At 42.9% G+C, this 27867-nt stretch overlaps 10 protein-coding genes across 10 annotated transcripts; 6 read left to right on the forward strand and 4 right to left on the reverse strand.

Annotated features, from left to right (window-relative positions):
* Positions 1-259: 259 nt before the first annotated feature.
* On the forward strand, positions 260-2209 carry LSM04_005082 (protein of unknown function DUF4140; the record flags this gene model as incomplete). Its single annotated transcript, XM_067338407.1, has 1 exon — positions 260-2209. One exon carries the CDS (start codon positions 260-262, stop codon positions 2207-2209), a length of 1950 nt encoding a protein of 649 aa, XP_067189308.1.
* Positions 2210-3786: 1577 nt separating this feature from the next.
* On the reverse strand, positions 3787-4500 carry LSM04_009187 (uncharacterized protein; the record flags this gene model as incomplete). Its single annotated transcript, XM_067338418.1, has 2 exons — positions 3787-4002; positions 4267-4500. 2 exons carry the CDS (start codon positions 4498-4500, stop codon positions 3787-3789), a joined length of 450 nt encoding a protein of 149 aa, XP_067189359.1.
* Positions 4501-5832: 1332 nt separating this feature from the next.
* Positions 5833-6547, reverse strand: LSM04_004659 (uncharacterized protein; the record flags this gene model as incomplete). Its single annotated transcript, XM_067338429.1, has 2 exons — positions 5833-6048; positions 6314-6547. The coding sequence occupies 2 exons, from the start codon at positions 6545-6547 to the stop codon at positions 5833-5835; spliced, it is 450 nt and encodes a 149-aa protein (XP_067189305.1).
* Positions 6548-6927: 380 nt separating this feature from the next.
* LSM04_003098 (uncharacterized protein) lies at positions 6928-7642 on the reverse strand (the record flags this gene model as incomplete). Its single annotated transcript, XM_067338440.1, has 2 exons — positions 6928-7143; positions 7409-7642. The coding sequence occupies 2 exons, from the start codon at positions 7640-7642 to the stop codon at positions 6928-6930; spliced, it is 450 nt and encodes a 149-aa protein (XP_067189290.1).
* A 382-nt stretch (positions 7643-8024) lies between these two features.
* Positions 8025-8739, reverse strand: LSM04_007831 (uncharacterized protein; the record flags this gene model as incomplete). The annotated part of the gene is made up of 2 exons (XM_067338452.1): positions 8025-8240; positions 8506-8739. 2 exons carry the CDS (start codon positions 8737-8739, stop codon positions 8025-8027), a joined length of 450 nt encoding a protein of 149 aa, XP_067189345.1.
* Positions 8740-9103: 364 nt separating this feature from the next.
* LSM04_002797 (uncharacterized protein) lies at positions 9104-10066 on the forward strand (the record flags this gene model as incomplete). Its single annotated transcript, XM_067338463.1, has 2 exons — positions 9104-9718; positions 9785-10066. 2 exons carry the CDS (start codon positions 9104-9106, stop codon positions 10064-10066), a joined length of 897 nt encoding a protein of 298 aa, XP_067189288.1.
* A 684-nt stretch (positions 10067-10750) lies between these two features.
* Positions 10751-11392, forward strand: LSM04_001736 (uncharacterized protein; the record flags this gene model as incomplete). The annotated part of the gene is made up of 1 exon (XM_067338475.1): positions 10751-11392. The coding sequence occupies one exon, from the start codon at positions 10751-10753 to the stop codon at positions 11390-11392; it is 642 nt and encodes a 213-aa protein (XP_067189276.1).
* A 1425-nt stretch (positions 11393-12817) lies between these two features.
* On the forward strand, positions 12818-18769 carry LSM04_002244 (Sperm-tail PG-rich repeat; the record flags this gene model as incomplete). The annotated part of the gene is made up of 1 exon (XM_067338488.1): positions 12818-18769. One exon carries the CDS (start codon positions 12818-12820, stop codon positions 18767-18769), a length of 5952 nt encoding a protein of 1983 aa, XP_067189283.1.
* Positions 18770-19306: 537 nt separating this feature from the next.
* Positions 19307-23857, forward strand: LSM04_004379 (uncharacterized protein; the record flags this gene model as incomplete). The annotated part of the gene is made up of 1 exon (XM_067338499.1): positions 19307-23857. One exon carries the CDS (start codon positions 19307-19309, stop codon positions 23855-23857), a length of 4551 nt encoding a protein of 1516 aa, XP_067189303.1.
* Positions 23858-25592: 1735 nt separating this feature from the next.
* LSM04_001340 (Cyclin PHO80-like) lies at positions 25593-27839 on the forward strand (the record flags this gene model as incomplete). The annotated part of the gene is made up of 1 exon (XM_067338511.1): positions 25593-27839. The coding sequence occupies one exon, from the start codon at positions 25593-25595 to the stop codon at positions 27837-27839; it is 2247 nt and encodes a 748-aa protein (XP_067189271.1).
* Between the last annotated feature and the right edge of the window lie 28 nt (positions 27840-27867).

Genomic DNA, 27867 nt, shown 5'->3' on the forward strand with positions numbered 1-27867 from the left:
TGTACGAAACGCATGATTGTAAAGTGATGTTGAAAGAAAATATTTCTTTTTTTTCTTGTTTGGTTGGTTTTTTTTTCTTCCTTTTCTTGCAAAATGGATAAACTAACTAACGTTGTTGCCTTCCTCTTTCTTCCCATTCTTATTGTTATATTGTTTTTTTTCTTTTTTGGTTTTTCACTGGGGATTGTGTATACTCATTATAAGTAGTTAAAACAATATCAAAAACAAAAACAAACAAAAGAACAAAAGAACAGCCATCATGACGCAAACAGAGCAGAATAACGATAATGCACCTATAACCATTCGAACAGAATCTAAACCTGATGCAGTGACGGTATATCATGAACGTGCCCAAGTTCGACGACATGCCAAAGTCGCATTACCTGCCACTATGGATAATGGTAATGAAGAGGCGGAATTACTACTATACTTTGCAATGCCAGAGGAGTTTGACCGCGACTCTGTACAGGTGTACTTTGATGAACACACCGCCGATAGTGTTATCCTACGTGCCACTCTCTTTGAAGAAATGGAGGATGAAGTGAATGAGGCCGAAGCTGCAGCAGCAGCAGCCGATTACGCAAGTTATATGAACAAGATTAATGATCAATTAAGAGATGTGGACAAACAACTTACCCTTAATAAATTGGATCTGGCAGCTGTCAATGATGAGGCATCACTCAGCAAAGATATTTTCTCTCGTCTCTGTGGTCCCGTAACGGATGGAACATTGGAATCCCTAAATGTAGAGTTCTGGGAAACACAATTAAAAGGTGTGGAGGAACGTGTACGAATTGCTTGCAGTGAACGTCGTCGTCTGGAGAAAAAGGAGGCGGAGTTAAAGAAAACAGAAGAGCATCTTCATCTGCAACTCCGTGAATTACGACTAGGGAATACTGATGTTGTACCATTAAATAATTCCCAAGAAAGAAATACGATGCCTCTACGACCCCCACATCGACGAAGAAAACACAATTGGGCCTGTCTTGTCTTACGAGTACGATCTGCACTTCCAGCGGCATCTGTGTTTATCACATACGCCACCACCAACAACACCAAAGACAAAAAATACCGGGATCCTCATATAATGAACACACATATTAGTGATCCTAATAATAATAATAATAATAATAATAATAATAATAATACTTGTGTGGGTTGGCATGGAGAGTACACCGCCTCTCTCGACACCCGTCGCCGTCGAGTGACACTTCGCTACACCGCTGTTGTGCGGGCCGCCGTGGAGTCCCTCGCGGATGTTGCCATCACACTTTCATCGGCTTCTACACGTGGTGGAGAAAATGGACACGGTGAAGGAGGTGAAGGAGCTCCGCCGTCTTTCAACAAACCGTGGATATTGGAGGCCACACGAGATAAAGGAGAAGCTAAAGAGGAAAGTGATGAAAGTACATCCGACGGCGTCTTGCGGACTAACGCCACGTGGGGACGAGCTGCTTCGGTGGGGGCAGATGATGACACTAATACTACTACTACTACTATGACTACTACTAATACTAATACCCTCACCGCCTCTGCTGTTGTGAATATTGCATTGCCATCACGTTATACTTTTCCAACAGATGGTGCCCCGTTGCATATTCCCCTCGCTGTTCTTGAGTGGGATGCCGATATTGCATATACTACAGTACCCGATATGGTGGAGGCCGTCTTTGCAAATGCCACGTGCATTAACAACAGCGAATACTTACTTATGCCTGGAAAGGTAGCAGTGTTTATGGATGGGGGCTTTGTGGCAAACGCAGATATTGAGCGGACGGCGCCAGGTGAGAAGCTGCATATTGATTTTGGTGTAGATAACAAGATTGAGGTGAAACGACAGCTGCTGCAACGAGTTAAAACAGTGGATAAGGCATCCTTGTTTACACGTGAAAGGAACCAGCGGGTATTATACAACTACTCCACTGTGCTCACTAACAAGAAGCAAAATCAAGATGGAGCCGGTGGCGCCGTCACGGTAACACTGAGAGAGCGTATTCCAAAATCAAATGAGGAAAAACTTTTGGTACGTCTCATTGAACCTAAAGACTACATAGATGGAAAAACGAAGGAAAACGAAAAGCGTTTGCGAGAACTCGAAGTGGATGGAAAAGTTGAAATGCAAATAAATATCTTGCCCGGTGAAACTGTCACAGTACCATTTTCATTCGAAGTAGAAGCACCACATGACGCTACAATATTCGGACTTTGAGTTGTCACGTTTTCTTTTTTCAATTTTTTTTCATTTTTATTTTTTCCATCCTTCTTTATATAGAAATGTTTGATCGAGTGTACGATGCTTGTCTCTCTTGGAGAGGTTCACACCAACTGAGAGGAGAACAGTACACACCTCAAATGATCTGGTCGTTATTGTTATTCCGTTTTTTCTCATTGCCAAAATTCATAAAAACCAAGGAAAACAAAGCCACAAAGGCTTATTACCTCTTGAGTCACCAAAGAAAAAAAAACCAAGGTTATGTATTAATCTCTCTGCCGTAAAATATATATTACTTTCCCTCTCACCATTTACTTTATTTTGCGTACCATGATCCCCATTAATAATTAAGGACTTCGACGAGGGAAAATAAAGTATAACGGGTTTGCAATATCCAAACAGAGAACTATTACAAACAAAAAAAAGAACCAACAACCAAATTAAAAAATGCTTTTGACCAGAAATCGAAACAATTCTATTATGTTACATTATACTAAAGGTCGTATCTTCCTTCTACCGTTTCCTATTTTATTGAATATAAACAAAATCATACAATAAAGTTAAAAAGGAGGCACAAAAACAAGTGTAACAAAAAAAAACCAAGAACATTCCAATTAATATCATTCATGTCGCAGAATTTCCCAGTAACAGTAATAACAGCAACAGCAGTGTCGCTATGCGTCCCCGCTGCCAGTGCGGCGTGACGGTACGAAGCACGTGCGAGAGCAAGCGTGTCCCCGATCTTGACTACTCACATGCATGATATATATATGTATATGATGTACTCAATTCAATACTCACACCGAGCGTTTTACATGACTGGAATCAATCGATAACATGCACTACCAGCTGACAACCCACATTCCTCCCTCTTTCCCCTATTTTCCCCAGATACGACACTGCTGCCGTGGCGTGTGTGTGTGGACGCATAGAGCGACGTGGGGCGGACAATGGCCGTAAATGATGTTTGAAAATGGAATTACCATCTGAACGCTGAAACACGCGAGTCGATGACACGATGCCATGTGCATTACCTCACTGTTACTCGTAAAGCTGACGCGGCGTCCCTCCACAGCCAAACTATTGCCCTCCCCATATGTGTGCACACACGTGTGTTGTGTTGGCCTGCTCGTGATGACAAGTACATGTTTGCACATTTCCCGAAACCCCATGAGTGAGTTAACATAATCTAAGAACACCAGCTGACGAGCGGCCCTCCTCCTTCTCTCATCTTTTTTCGTTTGTGTGATGTGGCGCCTCTGTGCACCTTGCGTGTGTGTGGTGCGAGCGGCAGACCTGTTGACTGCGTGGGACCGGTGATTAGCGATGCGTCTTCCACCTAACGAAGCTGATGATTATGACTCGATGCATGCTACAGAACTATACTACACCAACGAACGTGGGATGAGGTCCGCGTGCAGTCCATTGCTCTGTTTTTGTCTCTCCTTTTTCTATCTTTTCTCTCTCTCTCTCTCTCTCTCTCTCTCTCTCTCTCTTTTTTTTTTTTTTTTCTTCCTTGCTGTGTGTGGTGCAGCCTCCCCGGGCAGGATGACGCCGAGTACGTGGCGATGTGTCTAATCGGTGAGGCGAGATGTCGATGTGTGTGTGCACTGCTGCTGTGGTTGTGGTTGCGGTTGTGTTGAGTGATGAGGTGCAGAGACTGCCTCGAGCAGACCGCGTAGCCACACGGCCGTGCGCGTTGTGACAACTACTGTACTCAACGGGTGAACAATCTCTGATAACACACGCCCCGCGCCCCAGTAACAGTAATAACAGCAACAGCAGTGTCGCTATGCGTCCCCGCTGCCAGTGCGGCGTGACGGTACGAAGCACGTGCGAGAGCAAGCGTGTCCCCGATCTTGACTACTCACATGCATGATATATATATGTATATGATGTACTCAATTCAATACTCACACCGAGCGTTTTACATGACTGGAATCAATCGATAACATGCACTACCAGCTGACAACCCACATTCCTCCCTCTTTCCCCTATTTTCCCCAGATACGACACTGCTGCCGTGGCGTGTGTGTGTGGACGCATAGAGCGACGTGGGGCGGACAATGGCCGTAAATGATGTTTGAAAATGGAATTACCATCTGAACGCTGAAACACGCGAGTCGATGACACGATGCCATGTGCATTACCTCACTGTTACTCGTAAAGCTGACGCGGCGTCCCTCCACAGCCAAACTATTGCCCTCCCCATATGTGTGCACACACGTGTGTTGTGTTGGCCTGCTCGTGATGACAAGTACATGTTTGCACATTTCCCGAAACCCCATGAGTGAGTTAACATAATCTAAGAACACCAGCTGACGAGCGCCCCCCCCCCCCTCTCCTTTTTTTTTTTTTGTGTGATGTGGCGCCTCTGTCCCTTTGTGTGTTTTGTGTGGGGCGGCAGACCTGTTGACTGCGTGGGACCGGTGATTAGCGATGCGTCTTCCACCTAACGAAGCTGATGATTATGACTCGATGCATGCTACAGAACTATACTACACCAACGAACGTGGGATGAGGTCCGCGTGCAGTCCATTGCTCTGTTTTTGTCTCCTTTTTCTATCTTTTCTTCTCTCTCTCTCTTTTTTTTCTTCCTTGCTGTGTGTGGTGCAGCCTCCCGGGCAGGATGACGCCGAGTACGTGGCGATGTGTCTAATCGGTGAGGCGAGATGTCGATGTGTGTGTGCACTGCTGCTGTGGTTGTGGTTGGTGGTTGTAGTGGTGCAGAGACTGCCTCGAGCAGACCGCGTAGCCACACGGCCGTGCGCGTTGTGACAACTACTGTACTCAACGGGTGAACAATCTCTGATAACACACGCCCCGCGCCCCAGTAACAGTAATAACAGCAACAGCAGTGTCGCTATGCGTCCCCGCTGCCAGTGCGGCGTGACGGTACGAAGCGTGCAGCGTGTCCCCGATCTTGACTACTCACATGCATGATATATATATGTATATGATGTACTCAATTCAATACTCACCGAGCGTTTTACATGACTGGAATCAATCGATAACATGCACTACCAGCTGACAACCCACATTCCTCCCTCTTTCCTTTTCCCCACACTGCTGCCGTGTGTGTGGACGCATAGAGCGACGTGGGGCGGACAATGGCCGTAAATGATGTTTGAAAATGGAATTACCATCTGAACGCTGAAACACGCGAGTCGATGACACGATGCCATTGTTGTGTTGGCCTGCTCGTGATGACAAGTACATGTTTGCACATTTCCCGAAACCCCATGAGTGAGTTAACATAATCTAAGAACACCAGCTGACGAGCGGCCCTCCTCCTTCTCTCATCTTTTTTCGTTTGTGTGATGTGGCGCCTCTGTGCACCTTGCGTGTGTGTGGTGCGAGCGGCAGACCTGTTGACTGCGTGGGACCGGTGATTAGCGATGCGTCTTCCACCTAACGAAGCTGATGATTATGACTCGATGCATGCTACAGAACTATACTACACCAACGAACGTGGGATGAGGTCCGCGTGCAGTCCATTGCTCTGTTTTTGTCTCTCCTTTTTCTATCTTTTCTTCTCTCTCTCTCTCTTTTTTTTTCTTCCTTGCTGTGTGTGGTGCAGCCTCCCCGGGCAGGATGACGCCGAGTACGTGGCGATGTGTCTAATCGGTGAGGCGAGATGTCGATGTGTGTGTGCACTGCTGCTGTGGTTGTGGTTGCGGTTGTGTTGAGTGATGAGGTGCAGAGACTGCCTCGAGCAGACCGCGTAGCCACACGGCCGTGCGCGTTGTGACAACTACTGTACTCAACGGGTGAACAATCTCTGATAACACACGCCCCGCGCCCCAGTAACAGTAATAACAGCAACAGCAGTGTCGCTATGCGTCCCCGCTGCCAGTGCGGCGTGACGGTACGAAGCACGTGCGAGAGCAAGCGTGTCCCCGATCTTGACTACTCACATGCATGATATATATATGTATATGATGTACTCAATTCAATACTCACACCGAGCGTTTTACATGACTGGAATCAATCGATAACATGCACTACCAGCTGACAACCCACATTCCTCCCTCTTTCCCCCTATTTTCCCCAGATACGACACTGCTGCCGTGGCGTGTGTGTGTGGACGCATAGAGCGACGTGGGGCGGACAATGGCCGTAAATGATGTTTGAAAATGGAATTACCATCTGAACGCTGAAACACGCGAGTCGATGACACGATGCCATGTGCATTACCTCACTGTTACTCGTAAAGCTGACGCGGCGTCCCTCCACAGCCAAACTATTGCCCTCCCCATATGTGTGCACACACGTGTGTTGTGTTGGCCTGCTCGTGATGACAAGTACATGTTTGCACATTTCCCGAAACCCCATGAGTGAGTTAACATAATCTAAGAACACCAGCTGACGAGCGGCCCTCCTCCTTCTCTCATCTTTTTTCGTTTGTGTGATGTGGCGCCTCTGTGCACCTTGCGTGTGTGTGGTGCGAGCGGCAGACCTGTTGACTGCGTGGGACCGGTGATTAGCGATGCGTCTTCCACCTAACGAAGCTGATGATTATGACTCGATGCATGCTACAGAACTATACTACACCAACGAACGTGGGATGAGGTCCGCGTGCAGTCCATTGCTCTGTTTTTGTCTCTCCTTTTTCTATCTTTTCTTCTCTCTCTCTCTCTCTTTTTTTTTTTCTTCCTTGCTGTGTGTGGTGCAGCCTCCCCGGGCAGGATGACGCCGAGTACGTGGCGATGTGTCTAATCGGTGAGGCGAGATGTCGATGTGTGTGTGCACTGCTGCTGTGGTTGTGGTTGCGGTTGTGTTGAGTGATGAGGTGCAGAGACTGCCTCGAGCAGACCGCGTAGCCACACGGCCGTGCGCGTTGTGACAACTACTGTACTCAACGGGTGAACAATCTCTGATAACACACGCCCCGCGCCCCAGTAACAGTAATAACAGCAACAGCAGTGTCGCTATGCGTCCCCGCTGCCAGTGCGGCGTGACGGTACGAAGCACGTGCGAGAGCAAGCGTGTCCCCGATCTTGACTACTCACATGCATGATATATATATGTATATGATGTACTCAATTCAATACTCACACCGAGCGTTTTACATGACTGGAATCAATCGATAACATGCACTACCAGCTGACAACCCACATTCCTCCCTCTTTCCCCCTATTTTCCCCAGATACGACACTGCTGCCGTGGCGTGTGTGTGTGGACGCATAGAGCGACGTGGGGCGGACAATGGCCGTAAATGATGTTTGAAAATGGAATTACCATCTGAACGCTGAAACACGCGAGTCGATGACACGATGCCATGTGCATTACCTCACTGTTACTCGTAAAGCTGACGCGGCGTCCCTCCACAGCCAAACTATTGCCCTCCCCATATGTGTGCACACACGTGTGTTGTGTTGGCCTGCTCGTGATGACAAGTACATGTTTGCACATTTCCCGAAACCCCATGAGTGAGTTAACATAATCTAAGAACACCAGCTGACGAGCGGCCCTCCTCCTTCTCTCATCTTTTTTCGTTTGTGTGATGTGGCGCCTCTGTGCACCTTGCGTGTGTGTGGTGCGAGCGGCAGACCTGTTGACTGCGTGGGACCGGTGATTAGCGATGCGTCTTCCACCTAACGAAGCTGATGATTATGACTCGATGCATGCTACAGAACTATACTACACCAACGAACGTGGGATGAGGTCCGCGTGCAGTCCATTGCTCTGTTTTTGTCTCTCCTTTTTCTATTTTTTCTTCTCTTTTCTCTCTCTCTCTTTTTTTTTTTTCTTCCTTGCTGTGTGGTGCAGCCTCCCCGGGCAGGATGACGCCGAGTACGTGGCGATGTGTCTAATCGGTGAGGCGAGATGTCGATGTGTGTGTGCACTGCTGCTGTGGTTGTGGTTGCGGTTGTGTTGAGTGATGAGGTGCAGAGACTGCCTCGAGCAGACCGCGTAGCCACACGGCCGTGCGCGTTGTGACAACTACTGTACTCAACGGGTGAACAATCTCTGATAACACACGCCCCGCGCCCCAGTAACAGTAATAACAGCAACAGCAGTGTCGCTATGCGTCCCCGCTGCCAGTGCGGCGTGACGGTACGAAGCACGTGCGAGAGCAAGCGTGTCCCCGATCTTGACTACTCACATGCATGATATATACATGTATATGATGTACTCAATTCAATACTCACACCGAGCGTTTTACATGACTGGAATCAATCGATAACATGCACTACCAGCTGACAACCCACATTCCTCCCTCTTTCCCCCTATTTTCCCCAGATACGACACTGCTGCCGTGGCGTGTGTGTGTGGACGCATAGAGCGACGTGGGGCGGACAATGGCCGTAAATGATGTTTGAAAATGGAATTACCATCTGAACGCTGAAACACGCGAGTCGATGACACGATGCCATGTGCATTACCTCACTGTTACTCGTAAAGCTGACGCGGCGTCCCTCCACAGCCAAACTATTGCCCTCCCCATATGTGTGCACACACGTGTGTTGTGTTGGCCTGCTCGTGATGACAAGTACATGTTTGCACATTTCCCGAAACCCCATGAGTGAGTTAACATAATCTAAGAACACCAGCTGACGAGCGGCCCTCCTCCTTCTCTCATCTTTTTTCGTTTGTGTGATGTGGCGCCTCTGTGCACCTTGCGTGTGTGTGGTGCGAGCGGCAGACCTGTTGACTGCGTGGGACCGGTGATTAGCGATGCGTCTTCCACCTAACGAAGCTGATGATTATGACTCGATGCATGCTACAGAACTATACTACACCAACGAACGTGGGATGAGGTCCGCGTGCAGTCCATTGCTCTGTTTTTGTCTCTCCTTTTTCTATCTTTTCTTCTTTCTCTCTCTGTCTCTTTCTACACACCCATATATAGACCCCAGTGATCCTCAGTGTTTATTAATGAGAAGAATGTCCATGTTGTCGTGCCGTGTGTTGTGCCTGCTGCTCATTGTCCTCTACTGTGTGGGTGTGGCTAATGCGAATGCCAATGTAACGAATGCTCAAGCAAGACACACTGCTGAAAGGCTGAAGAAAGCGCATAAGATGGTAGATCAGACACTGAAAAACAAGGTGGAGTGCAGGAAAGCCGTTTTGGCTGCTGAAAATGCCTCCCGAAGTGCAAATGCATTTGCTGGAGTAGTTAAAAATTCTCAACAAAAACTTGCTGCCAAACCAACAGAGGTTGCGAAGAAGAAAAAGAAAGGTGAAGAATTCATCAAGATTGCAGAGAAAGCCTCAGAGATAGCAAATACGGTTGGCGAGAGAACTTATGAACACGCAGAGGACATCTTGCACATTGTATTTGAAGCTCGCGATGCAGCAGAAACTTACGGCGACTCATTCCGACAACAAGTGGATACGCTATTGACTGATACGAAAATGAATATGGAAACTATTATGACAAATGCTCAAACCGCCGCTAAGGAGGCACATGAAGAGTCAAGGCAAGTTCACACTGCTGTGACGGATGTCAAAGCTGCTGTGAAAGAGGTGAAGGATGCCATTAAGAACCTCGAGGCCGCAGTTGACGCTGCTAAGAAAAAGAAGAACCGATGAGGCAGGTGGGGACACAGAAACAGATACAGACAGACAAAGGACCCAACAGTTGCTGGGCAACAGGGCCAAACAGAGGGAACTAAGACGCAGCAGACAGAAGAAAATGGAAAAGACGCACAAGGACAGAGCTCTCGAACTACTGTTACTGTGAATATCCGCGGCGAAAGTCTCGATGTTTTCGTGAACGATGCAGCAAATAAGAGTGGGATGGCACTACATGACAGCAGCAGCATCCCTGCACTACTGCGTGTTCCACCCCTCCTCCTGCTGCTGTTCTCTGTGCTGGGCTGCATGGCCGTGTGCCGAGCGCTGTGATGGGGCTCTTCCAGAGTATTTATAATCACTTGTTTACTGCTAATAATAATATAATTGCTACTGTGTTTTGGACACTGGACACCGAGGAAATTTAATCCCGATGACACACACTGGGCTAGGGTGCATCGTTGTCTGGAAATACTTAATCTCTTTTCTTTTTTCTTATACTTGTAAGCGGAGCATTGCTGTGCACCTCGTGGTGTGTGTCTCGCTCTGCAAATGTGTGGTTCTGGAAAATGATATTTCTTTTCTTTTTTATTTGCTTTCACATGTGTGTGAATGGGGCAACGTGCAATTTGCTTGGTTCCTGTGGGACACTGCAAGTTGCAAATGGAGACAGGGAGAAACCAGCACAGAGAGATTAATGCGTTATCCGTTGTTATTGTTTTCTGTGTGTGGCTATCTCTGTAAATGTTACCCAATGGTATCTAATTCACTCATGATCGTTTTTTTTTTTTTTTACTTTGGGGATGGGATAGGACTTCTTTTTTCTTGGAATGATTGGTATTTTCCCTAGTGGGTCTACTTTCTTTACATTCATGCATGACTCCGTGTGTGTGTGTGTGTGTGTGTACTGTGTGGGGTAACAGTGGTGTGCTGGTGCTTATTTCCTTCTTCCTTCTTTCTCTTTCTATACACACACACATAGACCCCAGTGATCCTCAGTGTTTATTAATGAGAAGAATGTCCATGTTGTCGTGCCGTGCGTTGTGCCTGCTGGTCATTGTCCTCTACTGTGTGGGTGTGGCTAATGCTAATGCCGCGAATCCTCAAGCAGGATTCGTTGCTGAAAGGCTAAAGAGGGTGCATAAGATAGCGGGTGAGACTGTGAAAAACAAGGTGGAGTGCGAGAAAGTCATGAAGTCTGCTCAAGACGCTGCCCGAAATGCACGTGCATTTGTTGCTGGCGTGAAAAACTCACTTCAAGAACTTGCTGCTAACCCAACAGAGGTTGAGAATAAGAAGAAGAAAGGTTATGAACTCATCAAGAAGGCAATGAAGGCAGCAAATAAAGCGGAAACGGTGTGCGAGAAAACTCATCAAAAAGCAGAGGATATTTCGCAGGTTATAGATTATGTAGTCGATATAGCACAAGAGTACGGCGACTCATTCCGACAACAAGTGGATACGCTATTGACTGATACGAAAATGAATATGGAAACTATTATGACAAATGCTAAAGGTGGTGCCAAGGAGGCAGAAGCGGAGTCAGGTAAAGTTCACACTGCTGTGATGGATGTCAAAGGTGCTGTGAAAGAGGTGGAGGATGCCATTAAGAACCTCGAGGCCGCAGTTGACGCTGCTAAGAAAAAGAAGAACCGATGAGGCAGGTGGGGACACAGAAACAGATACAGACAGACAAAGGACCCAACAGTTGCTGGGCAACAGGGCCAAACAGAGGGAACTAAGACGCAGCAGACAGAAGAAAATGGAAAAGACGCACAAGGACAGAGCTCTCGAACTACTGTTACTGTGAATATCCGCGGCGAAAGTCTCGATGTTTTCGTGAACGATGCAGCAAATAAGAGTGGGATGGCACTACATGACAGCAGCAGCATCCCTGCACTACTGCGTGTTCCACCCCTCCTCCTGCTGCTGTTCTCTGTGCTGGGCTGCATGGCCGTGTGCCGAGCGCTGTGATGGGGCTCTTCCAGAGTATTTATAATCACTTGTTTACTGCTAATAATAATATAATTGCTACTGTGTTTTGGACACTGGACACCGAGGAAATTTAATCCCGATGACACACACTGGGCTAGGGTGCATCGTTGTCTGGAAATACTTAATCTCTTTTCTTTTTTCTTATACTTGTAAGCGGAGCATTGCTGTGCACCTCGTGGTGTGTGTCTCGCTCTGCAAATGTGTGGTTCTGGAAAATGATATCTCTTTTCTTTTTTATTTGCTTTCACATGTGTGTGAATGGGGCAACGTGCAATTTGCTTGGTTCCTGTGGGACACTGCAAGTTGCAAATGGAGACAGGGAGAAACCAGCACAGAGAGATTAATGCGTTATCCGTTGTTATTGTTTTCTGTGTGTGGCTATCTCTGTAAATGTTACCCAATGGTATCTAATTCACTCATGATCGTTTTTTTTTTTTTTTTTACTTTGGGGATGGGATAGGACTTCTTTTTTCTTGGAATGATTGGTATTTTCCCTAGTGGGTCTACTTTCTTTACATTCATGCATGACTCCGTGTGTGTGTGTGTGTACTGTGTGGGGTAACAGTGGTGTGCTGGTGCTTTTCTTTATATGTCATTACGATGTATTTGTTTTCTCTTTCTTTCTCTCTTTCTCTCTTTCTCTCTTTCTCTCTTTCTCTCTTTCTCACTTTCTCTCTTTCTCTCTTTCTCTCTTTCTCTCTTTCTCTCTTTCTCTCTTTCTCTCTTTCTCTCTTTCTCTCTTTCTCTCTTTCTCTTTCTTTCTTTCTCTCTCTTTCTTTCTTACTGTCTGTGTTTGCGTGTGGTGTAGCCTCCCTGGGTAGGGTGACGCCAAGTACATGGCGGTTTCTCTAATCGGTGTGGTAATTTTTGAATTTTCAAGTTTGAAATGTCGTTTGTTAACTGTTTTTTTTTTATTTTGTTTGGTTTATATGCAATGTTTTTTTTTTTTTCTATTTTTGATTGAAGTATAGAGGCTCTGAGTTTTGGAAGTATATAAAAGGTTGCTTGTGTATATTGTTTATATAGGCTGGAGGGAATTTTCTATAGTTTCTTACTTCATTAAGAGTTCTTTTTTTCCCCGAAGTTCTTATGGATTTACCTCCTGAAGGAGAAAATGTGTATCCAGGAGATGTGCAAGCTCAAGTTGATGAGTTGTATGCACATATTCTTGCTAGTGTGGATGTAAGTCTTGACGATGATGCTGAAAATTCTCGTTCTGCTGTGGTTTCAAAGAAATCATTGGCTGTTACTGGTAATACGCAACGGAGGTCACGTTGGCAGCAAGGTGTTGCCCTGGTTACTGAGCGTCGTAGTAAACTTCCTATACGTGGTGTATGTGAAGAAAAAAATGATGCCGCTGTAGCTGCTGCATGTTGTTGTTGTTATTGTGGTGGTGGTGGTGGTAGTGAAAGTGTGGATAATATTTCTCCTTCGGTTGCCTTTATGAAGTCCCCTATTGCTACTACTACTACTACTACCAATAATAATATCACTCCTACTACCACTACTGGGGCAAAGAATGAGGTGGATGGCTGTTTATGCAGCTGTCATCACTCTACGCTGTGTTGTGTTGCGAACCACACTCTGCAGGCGGTGGGGGAAAAACGTAGTGCAGTATCATGTCTAAAGTACATGAGTAAAACTACGGTTCGACCCAGTGTTACGGCTGCTTTACCACAATCATTGCGACGTCAACCACCATCAACGTTTGGTAGTGGTCGTAAGGGAATGTCAGAGCCTGTGAAAAAGAATAGTACACCTGGACCAGGTTCCTACTTTTGCAATGATGATAATGAAGTGTACGAGAAGAATTCTGGACGTGTACACCGCAGAGGGAGTGCTCGAGGTGGTAGTAGTGGTAGTGGTGGTCATCAAGAAACGCAAAAAGTCTCTAGTGTTAAAGAAGAAGCAGTGGAAGTATTAAAGCGTCAGTTTACATTAACGTGTCAGTGCTATTGGAAGCAGTTTCCGGAGCTTGAGATACCGACAAATCCTTCAGCGCACGCTGCAACTTGTCCTTGTCAACATCTTCGCACGACTTCAATGAAGAGTAATGATAGTAGTCGCAGTTCACAAAGTCGTTGTACCGAGGACTCTCTTGTTGAAGTTAATAATAGAAAACAACGAACACATGCAATCCCAGTTGTGATCTCTCCGCGTCGTGGGGTTTGCACTAGTACGAAAAAAATGCGAGGTGCCGTTTTTGGAACTTCGCCTCGTCGAACAATCTTTGCAGAGCAACAGTTGCTGCAGCATGGAGAACAGGCAGTGAATGAAGGTGGTAAACAAATACCTCAGCAAGGTACCAAAAGTATTGAAAAGATTCATAACATCTCAAGAAGTGGAAAAGATTCTGCATTGCGGAATAAAACACCTTCTCGTAAACCACTTTTAGGAGTGGTGGATGCAGTACCTGGTCCTGGAGCTTATAATATTTTCAGTGATTTTGATCTTGTTGCAAATAAAAGTAAAACAGGAGGCGTATCAATTGGGCGTGCAGCACGAAATTTACACACAATGACAGAATCTCCTGGGCCAGGGGCATATTCTACAGATACATTAGGAGTAAAAGAGGATAAATTAAAAAAGAAGAATTATTTCCTTACCACAAGTCCTCGTCGATTACAGTTATCTGCTACAAAGAACGAAGAGGCTGGACCTGGTCCAGGTGAGTACCGTACCGAAAAGGCATTATCATCAGATGCACGTCATAAAAATGCGCCTGCTTTTTCTTTTGGTCGAGCCAAATTACCGGAATGTGCTAAAATGCTCTTTCGTGCCTCACCTGCTGAAAAAGTGGATGATATTCCTGGTCCAGGAACATATGATGTCTCTACAGTATCACGTGAAACTGGAGCCCCTGTATCGGGACGAACTGCTATTATAACAACTGCGAAACGTAACGATAATATGTGGCGTGGAGTGTATTTTGAACCTGATGATGTGCCAGGTCCAGGAACATATACAGTAGAAAAGGAAGAAAGAGGACCTGCCTATTCATTACGAGTTCGACCAACGGAACATACAGAGACAACACCAGGTCCTGGAGAATATGTGATTCCAAATGAATCTACAGGTCCACAATGGACCATGTCTGCCCGGCGATCATCACCAGAAATTAGGGAACCTTCCCCTGGACCAGGTGATTATTTTGTTCCCATCTATGATTTACGTCGAGAACATTCAAAAGCACCATTATTTACAACGGCTCCACGTTTACTACATGCTGATACAGATGAAACAGCTAAACTTCCAGGACCTGGTAATTATGATATCGTTTCTTCAATAGATGCATCACGTACAGCTGTTATGGGAACAGCCGTCCGTGCAATTATGCCAGAATGTGAAAGTAGTGAAATACCAGGACCTGGAGCGTACATGGTACAACATACTACCCAAGAAAGACGTGTAGCAGTTCCTCTTCTTGGAACTACTTCACCACGGTTTGAAAATGAAACCGTTGGTGGATCTGTTAACCCTGATCTGGGACCTGGATACTATGATTCAGATATTCATACTACACTGTTAAATCAGCGTAGTGCTATTCTTGGGAGTGCACCACGTACATTAAGTTTTATTTCCCAAGCCATTGCAACCGATGCTGGTCCAGGATCATACGAAATAGTTGTACCAAAAGATGGTTTATCTTTTTCTATTAGGCAACGATTACCTGATAATTCTTTACAGGAAGAGACAACACCTGGACCTGGATTGTATGATATGCATGAATTAAGTAAAGGAAGAAGTGCTGTTGTTGGATCTGCAGCAAGATTTCAACCTAATGAAGAAAAATCAAGAAATGAGGTACCTGGTCCTGGAGCTTATACAACTGTAGTTCCTGCGACTAGTTCATCACCAGCTGTATTTTTTGGGACAAGTCCTCGCATGTTAGATCCTGCAGAGACTGGGGATAATTTTAACAATAATAATAATAATAATAATAATAATCTCGGACCTGGTGATTATGATCCACAAGATATTAGGGGAAATATATCTGGGGCAGCATGGGGTAAAGGTTTGCGTTTTACAGAAGATGGGAATACTGAAGTACCTGGACCTGGTGCATATGAAATTTTATCATTTTCACCTGTTCGAAATGTGGTTTTTGGAACGGCAAGGGAAAAATCGGATTGGCTCGTTCCATCAGATACCTCAGATCAACCTGGACCAGGATCATATCTTCCACAAGATCCAAAGGAACGAGGAACATCTACGGTCGTCTTTGGTTCTTCACCACAGCACACACTTTCACCAGAAGAACGAGAAAATCTTCTAAGGACAAATCTTGGTCCAGGTGCCTATGATGCTATATTACCTACTCCCCACGCATTTCATGCCACCTTTGTAAATACAAAATCGGGACGAACGGAAGAAATACCGTTAGAGTTAACACCTGGACCTGGTCAATATAGTCCAGATAATGCGAATATCCTCCCATCAAGGTCCGTTGTATTTGGTACAGCTTCTCGAAATCAAATAGAAGGTGAGGGTTATGATATTCCAGGACCAGGCGCATATGCACCAATGGATGCGGCTAATGGTGTTGTACAACCTGGACCTGTAACATTTTCCAGTGCTGCACGATTTGGTAATACAGAGCTAGGAGGAAGTGGTAATAATGGTAATAAAAGTGATACTCCAGGACCTGGTGCCTATTTTGTAGAGCGATATATGAAAGGTACAACAAGTGGTGCTGTCGTGATAGGAACAGGACCGCGTTTTCTTGACCATGAGCAGCGGGAACGTGCACAATTGCCCGGTCCAGGTCAGTATAAACCGGATGATAATGTAACGATGACGAGAACATCTGTTTACACATTTCCTACAGAACCTCGTATGGCGATGAATGAAGGAGGTAATTATAATAATAATAATAATACGGATGTACCAGGTCCGGGGGCATATGATGTTGCTGTTCCAACCTTCACGGCACCAACCACACGTTTCGGAACGGAAGAACGTAAAATGGTACCAACAACTCAAGCTGAAGTTCCAGGACCTGGAGCATACGACATAACAGGAGTAGTAAGAGCTCTTTCCTCTGCTGGACCTTCTTATCTTTTTCCTACTGCATCTCGGGAATTACCTGCTAATTCAGGTGATACACCGGGACCAGGACAGTATGAGGGTAATCTAGTGGAAACTTTTTCACGTGGTGATACAAAAGCACCATCCTTTCCTACTGGACCCCGTTTCTCTGAAGTAAAGAATGAGAATCTTATTCCTGGACCCGGACAGTATACACCTAGTCATCCCCAGTGGGAAGCGTCTAAAGTGTACTCTTTTTCAACTGGAAGTAAACAACAACCTTTAGACGATGAGGTAGAATTACCTGGTCCAGGTACATACAGCCCGAATCAAATATTACCTTCTTCCGTTGCCCCTACATTTGGTACTGAACCTCGACGTATAGGATCATTAACGGGTGATTTTGGTAATGTCAATAATAATAATAATATTCCAGGCCCTGGGTATTATAACGTAACATTACCACCTGGTGGACCTTCTATTTGTTTTGGTGTTGCTCCGAGGGTAATAATGCAGAATAATAATGATGAAGGGGCACCTGGTCCAGGTACATATGATGTGGTTCTTAAAACACCTGAAGGACCAGCTGTTTCGTTACATCGTACTGCATCACGTGGTTTAACATTAGTAGATATGGAAAATTCTCAGATACCAGGACCTGGAGCCTACTCTGTACCTCCTGTATTTCCTGCAACTGAAGGTTCAGGGGCAGCTATTTCATTTCTAAAGGCAGAACGTTTTCAGATACCTGAAAGTACAGAACAGAAAACTCCTGGTCCAGGTTTTTACAGTCCTCAGTACTTAGATCAAACCACAGGATGTTTTATTGGACGTGCACCTCGTTTGGCAGAAGTAAGTGATGGAACTGGTAAAACAGATATACCAGGACCTGGACACTACGAGGTTTACCGACATGACACCAATTTTGAATCTTCAGTGGATGGAGGAGTGGCGATGCGTTTTACGGCCTCTCGTTTTGCAGGAAATGGTGAAGGAAATACATCTGAGATACCAGGGCCAGCATCATATAATATATCAGAAACTCTAAATACAGGTACTGCAATATCATTTCCACAGGCTGCACGTTTTGCTGTATCTGAGTTAAATAATGCAGCGATGCAACCAGGTCCTGGTGAATATAGTATTCCATCTTCTTGGCAACAACAACAAGGAGGAGGAGGAGGGGCAGTTGGGTATTCTTTTGGTACCAGTACGAGAATGGATTCTGTTACTGCAGCTGGGGATACTCCAGGTCCTGGAAGTTATGATGCGAGTCGCTATGCAGCACGGTTCATGACAGGTCCTGCTTTCACATTACATGGCAAACCAACATATGTGGATGAAAAAGAGGCTGCTGATTATCCTGGACCAGGTGCATATTCTCCTCGTCCTGTAGAAACAGTTCTTACGACAAGTTTTGGAGTTCCTACAACTGTAGACCCTGATGCGGTGTTTGCAGCACATGTTAACTCTACCCCTGGACCAGGAACTTACGTAATTCCTCAAACATTAAGTCAGCAAACTGTTACATTTGGTACAGCAGAGCGAATGACAGAAGTTAAAGAAGATCATCCAGGTCCTGGTGCATATTTAACAGGTGGTCCTGTTATTGTATCAAGTCAACCTGCATTTAGCTTTGGTAATGCACCTCGTCCAGAAATGGTTTCATCTACACAAAGTAACCTTCCAGGTCCTGGTGAATATCATCATCCGATTGATCCAAAACCCTTTGTACCAGCATTTACCTTTGCTGGTGCAGAACGTTTTAATGATATGGAAAATTTAGGAGCTATCGGTCCAGGACAGTATTACAACGTTGGAACTACAGCGTCTCATGATGGACGGGCTTTTAGTTTTCCAAAAGCACTCCGCACAGTAACAACCGCAACCGCAACATCAACAGGTAACATTGGTCCAGGGGAATACTTCCATTCACATCGCTGGGGATTAGCGGAACGTGGACCTACTTTTCCCATTCAAGATGCCTCGACATCCATCAATAACAAGCGCTGATGAATTTTGTACAAGCTATATATATATATATATATATATATATAACACTTGAAGACAAAGCACCACTCCGTGGAACATGATCAAGTGGAAATAGTTACAGAATCAACGCGCACTTATAGAATGAATCATAGATTTTTATTTAATGGGAGGCGTAAAAAAAAAATGTATGAGGGAGAAGGTATTTGAGTAAAACATCTTTTTATTTTTGATTTGATTCCTCTTTTTTCCCCCCTCTTCGCGTTATCAGTTTTAGTTCCTTCCATCAAAATGACTTCTTGCAGTGTTAGGTGTAACCCTAACCAGTACTATTAAACATAGATAAAATCTACTACAAAAAGAATTTTTTTTTCTTTTCTTGTAGCATACATCCTTCTATTAAGACCTTTAAACCCTTCTCTTTTTCGTTTTTCCTTCTTTAACTAGGCTCAGTAAATTGTCATATTCTTCTGTTTTTTTTTTTTTTAGTACAGGGCGAAGGGTGGTGGTGGTGGTGAAGACTGGAGAGAAAGAGACACTTAACTCTCTCCTTTTAAACCAATGCAACAACAACAACAACAACGGTTAGGCACGATGGCGGCTCCTCCACATAATTTGCGGGGAAAAGTTCCCACTATGGCACAACCCCCTCGTGTACAGCCACAGCCGTCCAATCTCCCGCGGCATCTTCAGGGATTGTCTAAAGCCGGAGGTAAAGCGATGCCGATGGCCTCTATGAGCTTTAGCGCCTCAGCGGATCCTAGAATGAGTGTGAGTGCTTCCGCCATGTCATCGTGGCATTCACAGGGAAAAGCACCGATGCCATTTCCTCCGCAAAAGATGTTCATGAAGGCACCATTGCCAAATCCATCCATGAAAGTGATGGGAGCCACCACAGTGTCTTCAGGAAACTCGGGAATCGTTCCTTCTCGTTCCTCATCAATAGATAGCACCATGAGGGGTAGAAGTTCTACCATGTCTCCAACAGCGATGCGAGCTGCATTAACGGCTTCTTCTTCTGCTACTCCTGCTGCTGCTGCTGCCGCTCCTTCTGGTATTAATTTGTCCAGACGATCCTCTGTCTCTGATCCACGAGTATCCCCTCAACAACGCACAAAGTCCGTTGTTTCCCTTGTGACAGTTTCGGATGACTCTGGTAGTCGAAATCGTTCATCCAGAGGAGGTTTGGAGAGTGGGTTGAGTATTGATAGCGTAACGGGTTCGAGAGCGGCGCCTCCCCCTCAGCGGACTTCTCAACAAGTGCATCCATCGTCTATTTTAGTGCCGCCGCAGCAACAGCACTTTCAACATCGTCATCAAATGCATCATCAACACCAACAAATGCATCATCAACACCGACAGTATCACCATCAATTTCACCACCACCACCACCAACAACAACAACAACAACAGAGTACCATGGGTCGCCCTACGCCTTCACTCGCTTTCTCACAAGCTGAATCTTCCCCACAATCGGCTAAAGGAGGAGGTTTCTGGAGTAATGTAAAAAATAGTGCGTTGAGTATGCTAGGAGCCAAAGGTGACAGCCACAAGAATGAAGTTAATCCAAATCCAAATCCAACCCCAACGCGCTATGCAAGAGGAGGTGTTAGTAATAATAGAAGTGATAATGGACCACGTTCGATAAAACCAGGGGCGGCATTGATTCCACAGACAGGCAATAATACGGCAGAACATTCAAGAAGAGGAACCCCTTTGCGAACTAGCTATGAGTCGCAACCTCCACAACAACAGCGAAACTCCTCTCCTAACAATCGTAGTAATCCCCAGTCTCTGCAGCAATCACAACACCTGGGAAACTCACAACTGCCACAGCCTCACCATGTACAACATCATCAAATGCAACACCAAATGCATCAACGAACCACATCTATGCAATCAGTAGAGCCTAGAGAAAACACTGGGAAAGACGGAACTAAGTTGCAAGGATCAGCAGCATCAGCGCCCAGACCAGCACAGACAGCCAAAACAGTGGTTTTACCAACTGCGTCACATTCTTCAGGTGCTGCTGGCTCTGATGGAATTATGGTATCTCCCAAAGTACATCTACGAGATGAAGTGGGAGAAGCTGGAATCGCCCCATCCTCAGTAGTTCATACCTCTGGAGAAAATGAGCCAAAAAGTCAACAGCCTATGCAAGCACGACGTGTCTTCATGTTTCCCTCTCTTTCTATTGTTGACAGTGATGAAGATTCAAGTGAAGTGTCTGCAAATAATGGAGTGCAGCAGCAGCAGCAGCAACAACAACAAGCACAAGAACAACAAAAAAAACAACCAGTGAATCAGGTGGAGGACCATCCAGTAGAGCAGAAACAGAAACAGCAAGAGGTGCCACATATGCAGAGTGATGATGACATTTCACCCGCTGAGACTCCAGAGCGACAAAAATTAAATACTTCTGCTTCTTCATTAGATGTCTCATCTGCCCTCACTCCTGTACATCCAACACATGAAGATGAAGGTGCTGATGGTGAAGGTGGGACAGCTAGTACACAACTTCATACCACGTCAGATCATCGTGTTAATTCTCCATCTAGGGTTCCACCCCAACCCTCCATTGCCGATGAACCAACTGGTAAATCCACTATATCTAAATCAAAGGAGGTCAGTGGTGTTAATGTTGAGGTTGAGGAAAAGAAAAAAAAGAAAGTGGTACCAGAGGAAACAAAATTATCTTTGAAATCGACGAAAGTATCGTCTAAAGAGATTTCGAATACGCAACCCTTAAATGAAAAGAAAGCTAAAAGAATATTGTCATTGTCTCCAGGAGTGAGAAAGAGGAAGAGTGTTCCCCAAAATCAAGAAAAGGATAATATGAAGAGTAAAGGGAGTCCTCGAGAAGAACAGGAACATCAAGAAAGCCAACGTCAACGTTCAGTAGATTCTTTAACCACTTCATCTGAAAGTTCTATTGAGTCATTAGAGACAGAAGAGAAGAGAGGAAAAAGAACACTACGCCAAGACAAGAGTCAGGAAAAAAGGAAGAAGAGTTCAGTATCTCTACCACGACGTCACTCCACTGATAGCAAATCTCCAGTAAAAAATGAGAAAAAAAAGAAAAATAAATTAGTGCCTGTGCCTGATAAGAAGAATGGTAAACGCAGCGGTAGCCCTGGGAGTAGTGATAGTGATAGTGATAGTGATCGTGATAGTAGTACTGGTAGTAGTAAACACAGATCATCACGTCGTCACTCAACTTCACCCAATCGTCATTCCCATTCGCTTGATAAGAAGAAGAAAAACAGAAGTAGAAGTAGGAGCGGTGACGATAGTGATCGGAGTGTACGACGTTCATCCCTCCATTCACTCTCTCGTACACTTTTTCAAACAAGAGATGTGTATCAGTTGTATCGAGAACTTAAAAAGCAGCAACATCAACTACAGCGCGATCGATTTTTACGATGGCGTCAATATGGCACATCATCACCACTTGACGCTAATATTTCCCACAATAAAAGTGGAAAAAAGTCAACACACGGACATCATCATCATCATTCATCACCACCAAAACCATGGCGATATACCTCGCTTCATACCCCGCCTGCCCCGCCTGTAACTCCACTTCGTCGACCACTTGGTTATATAAGTTTGGGTAATGGTTCATATCGTCAATACTCCCGTGGAAGAGAAGAAAATGAAAGCGGTAACTTGAATAAATCTTCTTTAAAAGGTGGAAATCGAAGTCCAGCGCGTTCCTCACCTATTTCAGCAAGATCTACATGGCATACCATTGATAATGGTAATCGTACTACTCCGTTACATTCACATCGGCATATGCTCATCCCACAATCTGAAGAACAAAATAGACGTGTTAATTCAACTGGTCATTCATATGAATTATTTCCTCTCATGCAATCACATAAATATATCGATCCTTATGAAGTTCATGGATCACCCAATGGGAATCATCACAGTGACGTTGTCGGTAATAACACATGGATGCGACGTGAAAGTTTTCCTGAAAGGAGGGGAGTATCACCTATTCAAAGATTTAATGTTGTTACGAGTCCCATAGTCAAAGGCTTTACTCAACCTTATTTTGGAGAAAAAAAAGAAAAAGAAGATAATGCTACATCACAGAATTCGAAACATCCAAGCCATAGTAGGCGGCGCAGTGCTTCAGTACCACATCGAAGGTATTCAACAGCGGAGCAACAACAACAACAACAAAGTAAAGCAGAAATAGATATACCATCGCCAGTGTTTTCTCCTGCAGTAAACAATACACCTCTACGAGCATCACCTCATCAGACCAATGACAAACATCGAACAGAGCGACATCTTGGTAGACGTTGTAGCGGCGATACAGTTTTCTCTGGACACACATATCTTTCTTCTCATTCGCCTCCTATTCTCACGAATGCTAGTACGGCTAATAATATCGCTCTAGATACCACAGTCTCCCTCCCTTCATCATTAAGTGAAGATGTGTTAAAAATATCATTAAACCGAGGGAATATGAACGGCAGCGATGGAGCCTCTGAACTAGATGAGCCTATTTCTATTCCAGTGGTTGATCTTCGCAAAGAATTTAAACCTCAATTAGAAATCTCACCGAGGGGTCGCTCTAAATATGGTGTAAAAAATACCACACCATCACATTGTAGATCCAATCATCATATGCAAATAAAATCAGGGAAGAGTGTGTTGAATTCTCGTCATGGTTCAACGCATCGAAGTGCGCATGCAACGAATCCGTCTCCCACGCGATATGTCGATATCCCACAAGAGAAGTTATTCTCTTCTTTTGATGTAAAGGAACCAGAACGGCCATCCGCGTGGGCCATGGGACCAGAACGTAGTAATTTACTCTTAAACTCACCCAAAACACGTCGTCGTTTAGTAAAAAAAACAACTTCCCACACTGTGATGCATACAAGTGATGATAATGAAGTAGATGTAAGTGGAAGTGGGAAGACAACGCCGGTGCTTATTGTGGAGGAATTACGATTAGATGAACAGCGGCGGCCGTATATGCTTATACGCGAGGTGCCGTATGGTCCGGCAGCGGTGGCAGCCCAGCGGGATTCAGTGGAGCGGCTTTCAAAGCCACGCCCCGTCTTTGTTCGCCGCGAGGATGGAATCCCATGATATATATATATATATATATATATATATAATGAAGAGATAATTAATGATGATGATGAAGAAGTTGTACAGAAAGAAATAGAAGAGATAAAATGGAATATGTGTGGTAAGAAGAACATAATAAAATAAAAAATATTATGTGTGTATATATAAAGGAGAACAATTAGAAAAGAAGACTATAACAGGAGTAAGACACGATAGTAGTAGTGGCGGGTTGGGTACTGGTATAGTTATATTAGTAGTAATAATGATATTGGTACTACCAACGCAACTCTGTATATATGTTTCTTTTTTTAAAGAAAAGACCAAAAGTGTAAAAGTGAGAATGTTTGTCATGTTCTTTATTTCTTTCCTTTTCGTTTTTGCTTGTATTGTACCTTTTTTTTGTTGTTATTTTTTTCGTCTTTTTGTGCTGTATATCTCTTGGTTCATTCTTGCGAGCTTTTTTCCTTACTGTACCTTCTCATATATATGGTATATTGATGATGCCACGTCCGAATTTATATTGTACTACTATCACTTATTATTATTATTATTATTATTATTATTATTATTATTATTATTATTATTATTATTATTATTATTATTATTATTATTATTATTATTATTACTGCTGTTATTGTGATTATGCCATTTAATTTCTTCTGTTATTTCTTCTTTTCATTGTATCTTCTTTTCTTTTCTTCTTATTTCTCTATTCGATCTCTCTCGATATATATATATATATATATATATATATATATATATATATATATATATATATATATATATATTCTTTAGGTGGTGTAAGTAAAGAGAAAAGAAAAAAAGAAGAAAAAGGTGTCAAGGTTAGGGTCCAAGGCTTGACGAGTATTGGTGAGAAGGAAGAGGAGTGTGAGAGAAGAGAAGGGGGAAGAAATAAAAAAAAAAGAAATAAAGAAAAGAGAAAGTGTAAAAAGGCGCCCTTTACTTGTGTATATAAAAGTATTTATATATTTATTTATACATACCGTACATAAAAGCATTAAGTACACTTACACTTATACATACACACATTTTTTTTTAATTTTATACACACATTGTATATATATATATATATATATATATATATATATATATATATATATATATACAGTTTGTGTAGAGAAAAGAAGGTACTAGTTATTAGTGTTGTTGTTGCTGTATAAAGAGAAAAAAGGAAAAGGGGAAAAAAAAGTATTCAAACGGAAAAAAAAAGAAAAAGAAGAGTAAATACTCAACGTTTAAAGAAGAAAAAAGAACGAAATTTTTAGCGGTGTACGTGTGTGTGTGTGCGTGATATTACTATTATTAAGGTGAAAAAGAAGAAGTTAAGGGAATATATATATATATACGTACACATTATCCATTACGCAAAAAAAAACAGAAAAAAGAAAACATCGCCTTAAATATCATTAGGAGAAAAACAGCATTAACAAAGAAGAGGTGCACGGAAGCAAAAAATAAAAAAAAAACAAAGTTGTAGTTCTCTGAGTACGTTAATCCAACAAGAAGAAGACAAAGATAATAATAAAAGAAAAAAAGGAGGATTTGAAAAACAAGCAAAATAATACAAAAAAACAAAAAGGTCCTGCAAAGCATCAGGATTCTCTCTTAGCCTATATATATATATATATATATATATATATATATATATATATATTTATTTATTTATTTATTTATTTATTTATTTATTTATTTATTTACTTATTTATTTATAAATATTACTATTTAATTCCAAATGTTATCCTGTGAAAGTTCCCTATTTGTGTGTACGCCTCTGAACAGACCGCACACAAACACCGTTTCATTTCAAGCAGCGTCAACTGTAACTGGGCCATCACTTTCCCGTAGTGAAATGTGTATGCCAAGTGGTAGTCATATTAATAATACTAATAGCAATATGAATAGTAATATAAAGGGAACAGCCTGTATTGCGAGTTATACACGAAATTCACATCATGACAGTGTCGTAATAGCGGGAGAATCAACAATGGTGAAACACATGGATGTATCTACATCTCGTTCTGCTGTTGTGGCTGCTAATAATAATATGAATAGTAATAATAATAATAATAATAATAATATCAATATTAATAATACCACTACTGGAAATACGGCAGATGATGTAGATGAGGAGAATAATGCTGATAAGGAATATATCAAACAGAGATCTTCTTTATCTTCTAATTGTGTGCCTACACCAGAAACATCAACCGATACAACGCCAACCACATATGAAGATGGAAGACGAAATCATGAAGAAGAAGATGATACAGTAGTGCAGCAACCCAATAATACCAATAATAATATGAATATGAATAATAATAATAATAATAATAATAATAATAATAATAATAATAATAATAATAATAATCAGGAACAAGAGGAATCCAATCCCTCAGCAAGTAGTACATGCGAGACGACGGATAATAATAATAATAATAATAATAATAATAATAATAAAACAAATAGTCTCTCTACTACTTCTAATATTACTACTAATATTACTAATACTATTAACATCAATACGTGCGAAGTAGTTATACCGAGTAGCAAACCCCTCACCTCAGAAATTGACATCGCCACAGCGAGTTTGGCAATTACGATGTTTCTGGAGAATCTCTGCGACGACAATAAAGCCGAGCCCGTTCTCACTTCTGACTTTCACTCCCATCGACTTCCCCCAATGTCTGTGAAGAATTATGTGGATCGTATTACCCGTTATAGCAATGTGAGTGGGGAAACTCTTATTGTGAGTCTTTTATTGCTATTACGATACGCGCATTTTGTGGGTCACCCGGTGAGTATTTATAATGTGCATCGTTTGTTAATAACGAGTGTGGTGCTTGGGGTAAAGATGCGGGATGATGTGTATTACAGTAATGAGTATTATGCGAGAATTGGGGGAATTAGTAATGCGGAAATAAATAAATTGGAGATTCGCTTCTGTACTCAACTGGCGTGGGATATGTGGATTGATGAATCCACGTATGAAAGATTTGAATCGTTACTCCTGCAGTTTGTACGTATCGTCTCTTCTTATAATAATAATAATAATAATAATGGTACTATTAATAATACTATGAATAGTAATAGTAATAGTAATAGTAATAAAGAAAAAGAAGATGAAAATGATGAAGAAGAAGTAAATATACGACGAGCTGCTTATTGGCGAGATACTTTACAGCCGTGGAAATTACAGTATGAAGTAACAGCCGCCCAACGTCGTGATCGACTGCAGCAAACAGCAATAAATGATCAAAATAACGAACGTGTAAAGTGGATAGGCATAACATATTATCATTCTAATCATAATAATAATATGATGAATGCGCAATACCCGCTGGATCATAATATATTATTATTACCGCCTGCTGTGACAGGCAATCGTATGAATAATAATAATAATAATAATAATAATAATAATAATAATATTAATATAACGGTAGTGGCTGTTCCTGCATTAAGTCCAGCCCATAGTCAGCATCATCAAAATAATAATAATAATAATAATAATAATAATAATAATAATAATAATAATAATCATCATCATTATTATCCTCATGTCTATCAACAACAACAACAAAGTGGAGGAGGATGTTTTACGACAACTGCTGTTGTGGGAAATAGTGAATTTGGTATTTCTCATCGTGCCTTATCATCATCAAGTAAATCGGGTATTCGTATTAATGCCAAACCGTATCATTACAAGAGTGGACGTGTTAGTGATCGTACCAGTTCCACATCTCGACACTATCACGATCCACAAATACAATCTAGTGGTTATGATATTAATAATAATAATAATAATAATAATAATAATAATAATAATAATGGTGGATCGAGTGCCTCAATGAACTTTACATTATGGCGTTCCGCTGGTGTTGTAAATAATACGGAGCAACAAACAAAAACAACAAAAACAGCGGCACGACAAGGTGGAAAGAAGAGACCAAAGCCGGATCACTATCAAGACTACCGATGAAAAGAGAAAAAGAAATATATATATATAT

This window comes from Trypanosoma melophagium (assembly GCF_022059095.1).
Source record: "Trypanosoma melophagium isolate St. Kilda chromosome Unknown ctg31segment0, whole genome shotgun sequence".
In the NCBI taxonomy this organism is placed as follows: domain Eukaryota; phylum Euglenozoa; class Kinetoplastea; order Trypanosomatida; family Trypanosomatidae; genus Trypanosoma; species Trypanosoma melophagium.